The 12,728-nt window shown below is 36.4% G+C and overlaps 3 protein-coding genes across 4 annotated transcripts; all 3 read right to left on the bottom strand.

Annotated features, from left to right (window-relative positions):
* Positions 1–290: 290 nt before the first annotated feature.
* Positions 291–1,423, bottom strand: LOC114720738 (monothiol glutaredoxin-S1-like). 2 transcript variants are annotated; one of them, XM_028906422.1, is made up of 2 exons: positions 1,119–1,423; positions 291–318 (listed from the first exon to the last, which is right to left on the bottom strand). In XM_028906422.1, exons 1-2 carry the CDS (start codon positions 1,421–1,423, stop codon positions 291–293), a joined length of 333 nt encoding a protein of 110 aa, XP_028762255.1. The 2 variants fall into 2 exon arrangements, with proteins under 2 accessions (XP_028762255.1, XP_028762256.1); XM_028906423.1 differs by lacking the exon at positions 291–318 and having other exon boundaries at positions 937–1,423.
* A 6,027-nt stretch (positions 1,424–7,450) lies between these two features.
* Positions 7,451–7,771, bottom strand: LOC114720774 (monothiol glutaredoxin-S1-like). The gene has a single exon (XM_028906470.1). It carries the CDS (start codon positions 7,769–7,771, stop codon positions 7,451–7,453), a length of 321 nt encoding a protein of 106 aa, XP_028762303.1.
* A 1,763-nt stretch (positions 7,772–9,534) lies between these two features.
* Positions 9,535–12,367, bottom strand: LOC114720762 (deubiquitinase OTUD6B). The gene is made up of 3 exons (XM_028906458.1): positions 12,248–12,367; positions 11,642–11,758; positions 9,535–10,789 (listed from the first exon to the last, which is right to left on the bottom strand). Exons 2-3 carry the CDS (start codon positions 11,746–11,748, stop codon positions 9,913–9,915), a joined length of 984 nt encoding a protein of 327 aa, XP_028762291.1. The 5' UTR covers positions 11,749–11,758; positions 12,248–12,367; the 3' UTR covers positions 9,535–9,912.
* Between the last annotated feature and the right edge of the window lie 361 nt (positions 12,368–12,728).

Here is a 12,728-nt window from a genome sequence, read left to right as displayed (position 1 = left end):
GAGGCATGCATGTTGTACCCTTATTTCTATTACAATATCAATTTACAACCCATTACGATGTCAACTTTTTACGATTTTTTAAAGAAAAATACCATAAAATTATGCAATTTTTAATATTTTTCTTTACAAAAGTATAACAAGTATAAAATTGCACCGTTTTATGATTGTAACATGATAGAATATCTCTTGTTCATCTACAAGTTAATGATCAAAAGGCAGCCAAAAAAAAAAGAAGAAGACGAAGGTGGGGTGTTGCAAGTAGTAGAGGTTTGGGACATTATTAAAGGTCCTCAAAACCAACATAATGACAATAAAGAGGACCAAAAAAGACTCCTTAGCCTTTGATTAGAGAAAGATCAGTTCAGGGTATAATCTCTTAACTGCGCATCCAATAAGATCTTACTTTATCTTTTGAATGCATTGCACTGCATGACAACATCAAAACAACACATGTTCACACGCATATAGTAATTGTACGTAATATGGTGGCCACGGAATTTTGCACGAGCCTGAAGGTTCAGAAAGCACCCCAATTTCTATCAGCTGTTATAACGGTTCTTCAAAAACGGCTCAAAGTTGAAGCAATGGGTTTCACTTTCAATTATATGTCCAAAGCATCAAATCTGGGTGGATTGCTTTCCTTCTTCTTGAACTATGCTTCTAACCATAATTGGCCATAAAGAGAGAGAAAATGAAGACGAGAATGAAAGTACGAAGAGATGGCTTTGTCATTATTATATCACTCTTCCATCCTTCGTTATTATACCAGAACTAATTAAAAGAAACATAGCATGAACGACGCCATCATATACAGAATCAATATAAAAGAAGAAGATGAAACGGAAAGGGGGCGAAGGACAGACACTGAATCAAAGAAGCCCGAATATTTAAGTAATACAATCATGAGTGATATATGGCGTGCATTGTTGGCCTAGCTAAGCTGGAAGAAGCAAAACATCAAAGTACAGAATAGTTTAAGCTCTATAATCAGAGACAACTGCGTGCAATTCTCATTCTGTGACAGACAGCTACAGAGAAACGTGCGTGTGCCTATAATTAATTAGTAAGGATCAACCAGGGACAACCTGGACTTCTACGAATCCTTTTTTGGCGTCCAAATCCAAATGGCTCTGGCATTCAGGAGCAGAGTGGGTAGCTCGTTCTGGACATGGAGGCTCATGATTTTGTGGGCACCACCAATGAATTTTTGGCCTATGAATACAGCTGGTACAGTAGGTTGACTCCCCAATTGAAGCAATTCCCTCTCTACCTGCGTCCCATTACTGATTTGGTCAATCTCATACACAGTGGGATTTGCCCCAAAACTGCTTATCAGTGACTTAATGGAGAAGCTCACGCAACAGCTGCTCTTGCTGAATATCACCACTGGCTTGTCTGCTACCATGTCCTTAATAACGTCCATTATATCATATATGAAGGGTTGTCAGCTTGAGAGTGAGTTTCATCGATCATGAGCTATTCATTTATATGGTGGCTCAATGCGGAGTGGAACAAGGAATATGATCGGATAAGAAAATTGGGGAAAACTCTCGAAGGTGAACCACCTTTTGGCCGGCGCTGATGACAAGTTGCCCTATCTTTTAGTTCAATCTAATGAATGCAAAGCTTTATGGGGGAGAATAAGATCCATGGTTGGTTGTGGGTAATAACGTATACTAAATCTTATCACCATGATGCTCTTCTAGTCTTTAGACTTTAATATATACAAGTTTCTTTTAACCTATTTTACATAGATTGTCCTTCAATTAAAATCAACTCATCTTAATTATTTTTAATTTTTGTGTCATATCATTTCTCATAATTAATTACAGCACTTTTTTTTTCAAAATTACAGCTCAATTAATAAGAGTGTTTATAGAAAAATAGAATAATTGGTGACTTATATTAAAATACTAGATTGGGTATTTTCTTATTTTGACGCTCTTAGAAAATCACCTTTTTTTTTGTGCGAACATATTCTGAAAGAATAGATCGCAAAATATGAAAGAACAATTTCTTATGGTATTTTCTCCCAATATCCTACCTACCCTTGTTTACGTTAGCTCAGCTGTGAACACTCTCCAAATCAAATTCATGCGAAGCTAATTAATTAATTACAATGCTACTTGATACTCAAGTAAGGTCGTTACACTACTCCACCTCTTGCTTCAAGTGAGGCTAATTAACACCTGGTATCATTTTTAATGATAATTAGTAAATTATATATCGCGTTATTTCTCCATTTATTTACATGACATATATTATATATTATATCGTATATGATATATGTTCTATCTATTTATAACACATATATACATGCATGTAATATTTTATGACTTGGTAGATGAATATATTAACATTATGAAGTTAATAATATAATATATTAGCATACATTATAATGGTTATTACCCTTTTCCTTGGAGTTTTATTCTCTTGCTTTTTTTCATCACCAAGAGGTCTCTCGGAATACACCACCAGTAAGAGAATTATTGTCATAGAATTTTATTTTTATAATTTATTTCCATTTTTTTTACTTTCTTTTAAATTTTCTTTTGAACATATATTTCAGAAAAAGTTTTCCCCTCAAATTGCGCAGAGTTTCTCTCTCATGCCTTTTCCGAGAGCTAGCTTCTTTCTATTATTTTCATGAGAAAATTTCAACAAGTCATCATTGTTTTCTTTCAATGTGATCAACAATCACACCTTGATATTTTCATAATGAGGGGGAAAAAAATAAGTGAGTTTGGAACTATAGGCTCATCAAGGACTAAGACAATCAGTCTTAAAGCTAAAATAGCCCTCATAATAAATTAAAGATACCTACAAATCATTCATTAATTCCCATAATTATTGATAGACTACAGCAGCATTTCAGTAACAAATCAGAACCCATCAATAATATACCAATAACGGAGTTTTTTCTGCGTTTCTTCTGATTCTGCCTATCTTGGAGCATCTATCTGCAAGGACTGATGAAGTCTTAAGTCAAATAACTCAGAAAACTTCAAAGCCCAAAGAGCAAGAAAAAATAAGCGAAAATCTGCAGGAAGCAATAATGGCGAAGAACTTTAAATATTAACATGGTCCAAGGAGTCATATATAATTTCACTCTTTAGCTTTTGAGACCACAAAGCCTCACGGGGACGCGTACGTGGTTAAGTCACACACACACACACACACACACATATATATTTATATCGACAAGAGGAATATATATGAGATTATGAGCTAAAAGTAGTTGAGAAAAGAGACAAGACAACGTTAAGAAGAGATGAAACGAATATATATATCACAAACGAATGCGGTGGTGAATAACATACACAAAGTAACTTAGATACCCCCCTTTCACGTGCATTGCACAAGGACGGCTTACACAAGCACGTGTATGTTCTAAGTTGTTTCGCGTAGACGTGTGTCGTGTGCATGCACGCGCATTTTTACGTACTCTAAGGATCTTGTCTTGGGTGTACGTGAACGTCGTACATCTTGTGTGTTTCGTACATATGCATGAGCATGCAGCATCGTACGTACCATTGGTGGGTGTTTCCATCTTTGTCGCTTCATATACATGTGTGTGTGTGTTTGTGTGTTGTCTGTGTGTGGTGTAGTTTTGATGCCTTTTGAGGTGTGTTTGAAAACAATATTAGAAGGACTAGATCTTGATTTAATATAAGGTAGGACGGAAGTCTGCTTCGCCATGTCATCAGTAAATGTTGTCATTATTTCAGCATGAACCACGAAAAGCAGATAACAAAAGAAGAGATTCCTGGCTTTATATATATTTACAGAAAGAGTTGCTGATATAGTTTCTTATCAGCTCCGCGTCCAAAGAGATTTTATTTTGTATGCTTTTCCCAGTGCCTTCAGCTTGGGAATTAGAAATCCCTCATCCCAAACTTCTACTCCTGTTCTGTCAATTCCCATGAAACGCCTCAATCTTGAGGCAAACGGTTGTCTCGGTTGTTATACATGCTCCATATATAAATACATATATCCGTTATGCTTCTGGGTCATAATTAGTTAATACTACCTCCGGTCCTAATTATAAGAGTTGACTAATTTGAGGAGATTAAGGAAATAAGCTGAGTTAGTTATTTGTCCTAAATAGATATTATCTTTCCTAAAATATCCTTACTAATTAAGTGTATTGACTAGGACTATCATTATTAAAAGGGCTACTTTGGAAAAAAAAACGTTGATCGAGTTTTTCAAGGCAAGAACCCAGCCAAAACTTTATTTATCGGACGTAGACTTAGCTTTACCAAATGTTTACAAGTTTTCTTCTTAAAGGATGCTTCTGCAACCTCTGACAAACCTTGAGTTATTCATCAAGCAGGCCTTCGAATATGAATGCGAGCAATAATGTGCCGCACGTATTGGAAAGCATGAGAACGTTTTTGTACTTTTTTTTTGCCAAAGTTGAAGTGCATGCATATAACTTAATCACTAATGCCATCGAACTTCGCTTTAACCAACGAAATTTGGGGGCATCAGCTTAAGTAGTTGGAGAGGCGCGTTGGATTTATCTTATTGGGTACCATGGAGCAATTAATCATAAGATTCGCTTCAAGTCCCAAATTCCCAAATCTGAGTGGCAAAATAAAACATGCTGATTTAATTTAAAGGTAATCCCACTCTGCTTTTCTTTTGCTTTGGCCCAGAGCTGAGTGGAAACAGAAAAAGGTTACATATTTCGCTCCAATCTTTGCTCATTGTATAGACCAGGGTTCACGGATGATGCTGTAGCAACGTGATGTTTGGTAGAATAAAGTAATTTTTGAAGAAAATTGAAAGTAAAGAGAGAGGGAGAGAGGCTTCTTGGCGATTTTTAAGCCAAAGATAGATAAAGATGTGTTTAAATAAAAACATGAACTTAAATATTGTATTGAAAGCGTTGACATTATTTTAATATATAATGGAAGGCAATATTTAAATATTTATATAATATAATAATCATTTTTAAAAAAAATTAAGATATTTTAACTCATAAACAGTATTACTTATTCTTTATAAAATTACTTGTAGCGTTTTTATATTACCATTCATGTTTTCCAAAATTCTAAATTTAAAATTTCATAATTATTTTTAAAATATCAAAGATAATATTTTCAAAAAATCAGTGAAGGCTAAGGGCTTTTTCAGATAAAATAGTCAAAATATTTCAGAACTAAGGATAAAATTGGCAACAAATTTCTAGTTTTGCGGTAGAAAAAGCTCATTTCTTTAACTCAGTGAAAGGAGCCTACTTCTTTTATTTGAGAGAAATATCATTTTTTTTTAAAAACTTAAAAGGGTAAATGTGCAAATTTACCTTTGATCTTATTTTTTAAGTACATCTAGTACTCCAATCTTTTTAATAGTGCAATTATCCATGATTTTTTTTTTTTTTGCAATTTTACGCATAATCTTTAAGTGTAATTTTACGCCAGGGATAAATTTGCGCCCAAAACAAATTAAAAAAGATTATAAGTAGCATTATACCATTAGAAAAATCAGGATGTTCGGTGTATTTAAAAAATAAGATCGGATAAATTCGAAACTTGGATAACGTGTATCAAATATTCCATATATATATATAGAAAGATTTGTTTTTTCATTCTTCTTTCTTTTCTTGGGGACACCCCCTTCACACATACCAAACAAGAACTACTAGAATATTGTTTGTATTTTCGGATTCTAAGTGTTTAATGCATTTTTCCCTATTAAATCTTTGCATCAAGTCTAAATGTTTTATTTTTATATAAGCTTAAATATTGCTTTTTTTATAGAATAAAAACAAACCTGAGCTGTTGAAACATCCAAATAATCTATTTACCACACCCTTGGATGGGTAGTTATATTTGAGCGCGTTATATTCTCAACTAGGTTGAATGTTTTAGGCATCAATCGTTTGGGGATTTTTTTTTTTTTTTTTTGAAGATTCAGATCTATGTGGAGTATCCTCCTTTAATTACCCAAAATCACAACCTTTTTCCTGGGCATCTTTTGTTGACCAATATCATGGGGAAAACCTAAGAGGAAATTTTTTATCAAAGCAAAGTCTCAAAGGACGATCAAAATCTATTTTACAGGTCAGTCTTTACTAGATGAGCAATGTAATAAGCTAGCAAACTTTGACCAGAAAATCAAAATGTTGCTTTCGGTGACCTTTTTCCCATTGTTAATGTTAAAAATGGCGTTGGATAAGCATTAATGGACTAATAAAGCTTGATTTAGTTCATAGTGCAAGAGATGTCGCGCACCCATGTCAGCAAACGTTGTCATTATATCAGTAATACTCATCTAGTTCTTAATATATGACCCAATTGTTGAATTGGTTTTAGTCCTAAATATAAGACTTATTTCTCATATTTATAAGTTTTCTCTAAATTACCCCTATGGATACTCCCTCAACCATAATCAAGTAAAAGAGGAAAAAGAGGTATTAAGAAAGATGATTATGGTGTTTTAGGAAAAACGTGTCACATTTCTTATAATTAACTAACTTACCTAACTTCCTTAATCTAATCAAATTAGTTAAATAGGTCTTATATTAAGGACCGGAGGAGTACTGTGAACCAAAATAGAAAAAGAGATTCCTTGGCCTTTGATCAAAGAAAAATCAGTTCAGGATATGATCTCTTAGCGCCTATGCATCCTCCTATGAGATCTTACTTTAAGTTATCTTTTGAAGCCATTGCATTATTGCACGTTCGACATCAAAATAACATGTTCACATGCAGACAATATTGTACGTAATGTTTTGTAGAGCCACACAATTTGCCACGTGCCTGCAGCCTGGGAATTAAAGCCCCTGAACTGTACTATATTATTGTCTGGTCTATCAATCCTCATAAAACGGCTCAACTTTAAAGCGAAGGTTTCGCTTGTTTAATTTTTTCACTTCAATTATCCAAAGCATCAAATCATGAAGGATTGCTTCTCTCTTCCTCTTGAGCTCCGTTTTAGGCTATGCTTGGCAGTGCAGAGAAAGAAAACCGAAACAAGAATGTTAAGTACGAGGAGTTTTATCGTTATCATGTCAGTATTCTATCCTTCATTATTATATTAGGATTATAAAAAATATATATAATATGAACAAACAGTGCCATCGTGATGGGTGCAGACTGCAGAATCAATTAAACACAGGGGTATGTGATTGAAACATCAAAATTCTAACTAGCTACAAGAATAAGAAGAAGATGAAATTGAATTAAAGAGGTGAAGAGAGAGGAGAAACTGTAAGCATTCAATTATCGTTGTATACAAGTAATACAATCAAGGTGGCGGCTTATATTGCCTAGCTAGAAGACGCAAAATATTAAAGTACGTGCCAGTTCAGGCACTCTAGTCTCTAAAACACAGAACACTGATTCTCAATTTGTGGTAAGTAGACAGAAACATGCATGCCTATGCCTATATATAGTTTATATATATTTCAATGATACAACAAACTGGGTTTTTCCAGAGATCACTTCTTGTTCCAAATCCAAATGGCTTTGGCATTCATGAGCAGAGTCACTAACTCGTTCCGAACATGGAGGCTCATGATTTGGTTGGCACCACCAACGAAGTTTTGCCCGATGAACACAGCAGGTACGCTTGGTTGACATCCCAACTCAGTCAATGCCCTCTCTATCTGCTTCCCATTGCTTAGTTGATCAATCTCATACACAGTAGCATTCGCCCCAAAACCACTAATCAGTGACTTAATGGAGTAGCTTAAGCAACAGCTGCTCTTGCTGAATATTACCACTGGCTTCTCTGCTACCATGCTCGTGATCAAGTCCATGAGATAAGCTCAAAGAGTTGTGAATCGTGGGCTATGTGTCATGTATGGAGACTGAGCTTTGTCAATGGTCTATTTATATGGTGGGGATTGGAGTGGAGAAAGAATAAAATCGGAAGAGAAAATTTTAGAAAATTCTTGAAAATACTGGACCCTTTGGCCTGCACTGTGCGTTTTGTGGATGACAAGTTGCCTGGTTTTTTTTTTTTCCCCCTCTCCTTCCTTTCTGCTTTTTGGTTCAATCCAAGGGTTCCAAAACTTTCTGGGAGAATAAGATTCATGGTTGTGCAGTGAGGCATTTATTTTTGTCCACACCAAATCGGCAAATCTTATCATCGATCAGGATTTAGATCTTAGAACCCGTAAACGATTTCAATGTGCTGCTGTTACTAATGATGGGGTTCTCTGCGTTTCTTCGATGTCTGTATTTCGGAACATCTGCTACGTACGATTGATAAAGTGGTGATGATACATAACTAAGCAACTTTTTATTCATCGTAAGATTCGCAATCCTAATTTCAACTAAGAAAAAACAAGGGAAGAGGCAAATATCTAGTAATAGTAGACGTGTTTTCTCAAATGGTGCACGTATCTTAAAAATAGGCTCTATTATTTATGAACTTGCTTGAATTAGGATAAGTAAAGAGGAGAAGTGAAATTCGCTTTAAATATAGTTATTAAAATTTTTATTATATATATACTGGTACTGGATGTGGCCTTCTTATTTGAGAGTTTTCTCTCTCTCGCTTCACATTTTAATATTTCATCTTTTGACGTTAGTGTTTTGGAGCTCCAAAGTGGAGAAACACACAAGCATGCGTGCGCACGTGCATGTGTACACAGCAATTGACATGACGCCCACATCAATTCTCATATGATAAAAATCCTTAAATACAATTTTCCTAAACTAAAATGCTTGCGGAGAATTAAATGTTGTTTGAAAAAACAAAACGGCTTAGCCCTTTTGAACCCCTAAAGCCAAGTTGCATGATGTAATGACCATGCTGGAAGATATCGCTAGCCACGATATGTTTAAGTGCATAAACGTCAAGGGCTCTGCACTTAGATAATGAGCAATGGCGAACTTAAATTAGCAGCACCAAATTCAAAAAAACTGTCTGGAATCTTGAAGTTAAGTGAATTCCGACATAATGAAGTGATTTTGTCTCAATTGGCGTCAAACATGCTAAAATCAAATGGGCTTCAGATCAGTTTCAAAATGGTGAAATTTCGCAAAGTCATCTTACTTTTTAGAATCATCATACAGAATCGAACATATCGGGGTGTTTTCACTAAATTCCAAGATAATAAAGAGATTTTGTATTAATTGGCTTCAAATACACTAAAATCGAATGGAACCTGATCTCGCATTTGAGACCACAAAGCCTCACAGTGACGCATGGTCTAGTCCAGTTATATGGATCAGAGGAATATATGGCGAACGACGATGAGAAAATAGACGGGGGAATATTTTGATAAAACGCGGTGGTGGTGGTGGGTACTACTGTAACGAGGACGGTTCTCCACATGCGGGATCATGAGCTTAAATCAGTGTACATAGGCACTAACGCTCTCTCTTGGCTTGTTACCCACCAAGATCTGTATTCTTCCACTTTAACACCTTTTTAAGTGCTCGGCAGCGTGTATATTCACTTCACAATTTTCTTCAATGACGCAGGTTACATATTTATAACAAATGACTGATGCTGTTTTCTGCAGCCCAAAATCTAGTATTATGCTTAGCCTTTGCATTTTAGATTGATCACCATGTAAAGACCACATGTCATTTTTCAATGGATTCTTCAATTGGAACCTTCGTACAATGTGTTGTTTGCCTTCAAGTCTCGATCATGCGGTTCCATGTGACAGACTTTACAAACTTCGATGACACTGGCGAATCTGACACTAAAATTACTGATCCATTACTAGAATGAAAGTAACATGTTGTACAATGTTTGAGCTACTTGAATCGGCTGGATTGAGAATTTCATCGTCGTTTAACTGATATATTGCCCGCTGGGAAGCACGGTACAGAACTGTACAGTTATACCCATTTGGGATTCAGTAGTTCCAATTTCAAGCATAAATTGTTCCGCTAAAAAGCTTAACTACAAATCAAGTCACGAGTATCAGCATCCTCATGCCTATTTTATCGTGTCTGGAACCAAAGAATTGTAATGCTCACCTAGTCCAAATGCGTGCTTATGGTATGAAAGTATGATACTGGAATTCAAGGAATCAGTGCCGCCTTGAGATTTGTACTCTTTCCCCATCTCAACGTCTGGGAAGGAGCCTGAAAATATCATAATATGCCTTTTTAAGCAGTGAGTCAAGGCACCAAGCTCTAGTTGTCCGCCCCACATTGCCGTTGACTCCACCTCTTTACAGTAATCTTCAAACTTCTGGGCAAGTGATTCATCGGAATCACCTTCTACCAGATTCTCTGACAGGAAAAATGGAAGGAAATCAGGTGCATGCTTTCTCATATATTCCGCTGCCATTTCTCTAAGTTCCTGGTATGTATAAGGAGATGTGGACCCGGAGAGGAGGGCTAGCTGATCCTCGACAGCTCTATAAAGACAATGTCCATCTGGCTTTATTTCATTGACCGTCAAACCAAGAGGCTTCAGCTTTCTTTCCAACTTCTCATTTTCAACCACACGGTCACTTACAACGTCATCCTGCTCAGCTTGGATTCTTTGCTCCCTTTCTACTTCCTGTTGAGCCCTCTTGTCTCGCCTCTGTTTGGCCTTGCTGACCTTTGAATGATCAGGTTGACTGGTAACTGAGACTCCAGCTATGGCCTTCACCAAACTATCCAAATTGCTCTTTTCATTTCCATTACTACTGCTAAAGCCTAACCTAGACAATTCTTCTGCGTGCTTCTCCTTAAGTCTGGCAGAAAGTTGAGAAATCTGTTCCTCCACTTGCTTTTTCTTGGCTTTCTGCTCAGCCTTGCTACCTCTAGCTGCTGCCTTTTTCAGTTCAATTTCCTTCTTCTGCAGCTGCGATGTCTCTTTCCTACACGCATTTTTATCATGGGATAACCAGAAGCAATAAAGAACCTAAAGTCCATAAAAGTTAGACCTAAATCACAGATAGCATGCTTGGTTTAATTAACAATCTAACCCAAAAGGTACCTCAGAGTCATATACAATGATTACAATGCAAAACACATGCCTCTTCTGAGAGTCAAACAATTTATGGACATTGAAAATAACAGGTTATATGGTAGGGTATCCACTGCCTTTGGATGCTACGTCATTGTGTACTGCTAAACCTTTGGTAGTTCAGAACCCCCAATGCCCAAGAGATGGATAAGAAGAACCATCTGAATGAATAAGAAGCTCTGTTTTAAAATAAAAATTTGAAGGATTCTACTTGTTTTCCAAAGATGAAAACAGGTTAGAAAGGAGTTGAAAACAATGAATGTAAAAGATCTTGTCCCGAAGAACAGAAACAGATGCATTAAGCTCTTAAGTCCGTGAAGCACACCTAAACCATAGTTTCAGCAACCTTTGAACTGTTATTATAGGATTGAAAACCAAGAAATATGCACTGGAAGGTTCCCCAATAAAAAGATTTGGGAACTCCCCTGGGTACCCGGTGGCTCGGTCAATGCACTCTCTTACATGGTGGTTAGTCCAGACCTAAGGTAGCACTATCCTAAGACTGAGGGGGAAGGCAGTGGTATAGTATAAGCATAATAAGGTCTGGCCTCAGGCCAAAAAGGTGTAAAGAAATGACTTAGTGCAACAGAGCAAACAAAGCAATGTTTGAAGGTGATTGCAAATCACATGAGCCATATTTAAGAATAAATGAATCCATAGAAACAATGAGACTTGCTACCATTGATTATATGGAGTGTATTACCTATGCCGTGAAAGCACTTCATCAAGGGTTTCGTCCTTCTTTTGTGGTTCTTTGCCTGAAATCACTCCTTCATGCGCCTTATTTTCCAATTCTTGGGTGTCCTCCATCAGAGCAACCCTTAAAACCAACAACCATAGCTAAAGAAATAAACTACAGGAAAACTGCAATTTTAATTCGATATGAACATTAAATATCAATTGGCACCCTCAATTATACTGCTATAAAGACTCCTGACCTTTCAACAAGACAAACACAGAAGTGAGATGGATGTTTGAGGGGCGGAGATCACACATTCAAAAAAAAATAATTATTCAACATTGCAACCACAGTACCATTACAAACCCAGTTGGAATTGAGCACAGCAGAATCTGAGTTTTCTAAGTATTAAAAACTACTCAGAAAAATTTTGGGCAGGGGATATATAGAAAAAGTATAATCTCTAAATATTACCAGATTCCAGAGCGTCAATATTCAAACGATTACACAACCAGATTCAAAGCCAAATTAAAATGACGCGGGGAACAAAACCAAGCCTAGATGCAAAGCCAGATTGAACCAATCCATCTAACCGGATATTGGGAGTCGAAAAAGCCCTAGGGTTCGAACCTTTTTTGATACTCGCCGGAGAGCAACGACGCAGGGGTGACAGCGGTAGACGGCGTCGAATGGAGTGTGGAAGGCTTATTCGCAGAGACGCAGACCAAGAAAAGTGAATGCGTCAGTCACGAGATCATATTTTGTAAGGGCTATAATTAGGGGGTGTTTGGGCAGCGAATGAATTCGTAAAAGTACTTTTAAAATCATAATTTTGAGAGATATTTCATAACTCTCAAAAGTACTTTTCAGAAGTACTTTTCCACAAAATAAGACAAACTCATTCGTATATTTACTTCATAAATTGTAAAAATATTTTTAAAATTATAGTTTGGTTTTTATCTAAACACCCATTGATCTTACCCAAACACTTTTTTAATTTTGGCCTGTAACCGGCTTTCCTCCTCGCCTCACCGTTCTTTTCCCCTGCACTACCCAAAATTACAACTTTTTGGGCGTAAAAATGGAGGTTCGGCATTTTTTTTTTCAAAGC

This window comes from Neltuma alba, unplaced genomic scaffold (assembly GCF_004799145.2).
Source record: "Neltuma alba isolate B1F8T4 unplaced genomic scaffold, ASM479914v2 tig00011997_pilon, whole genome shotgun sequence".
NCBI classification, from domain to species: domain Eukaryota; kingdom Viridiplantae; phylum Streptophyta; class Magnoliopsida; order Fabales; family Fabaceae; genus Neltuma; species Neltuma alba.
This window is presented reverse-complemented; position numbering and strand designations above follow the sequence as displayed.

Coding starts and splice junctions, on each gene's coding strand:
- LOC114720738 (XM_028906422.1), bottom strand. CDS start 1,423: ATGGACGTTATTAAGGACATGGTAGCAGACAAGCCAGTGGTGATATTC. Junction 319..1,118: donor AATGCCAGAGCCATTTGGAT/TTGGACGCCAAA, acceptor TCTTTTTTGGTC/CTCTTTATTGTCATTATGTT.
- LOC114720774 (XM_028906470.1), bottom strand. CDS start 7,771: ATGGACTTGATCACGAGCATGGTAGCAGAGAAGCCAGTGGTAATATTC.
- LOC114720762 (XM_028906458.1), bottom strand. CDS start 11,748: ATGGAGGACACCCAAGAATTGGAAAATAAGGCGCATGAAGGAGTGATT. Junction 10,790..11,641: donor GAAGTGCTTTCACGGCATAG/GTAATACACTCC, acceptor AAATGCGTGTAG/GAAAGAGACATCGCAGCTGC.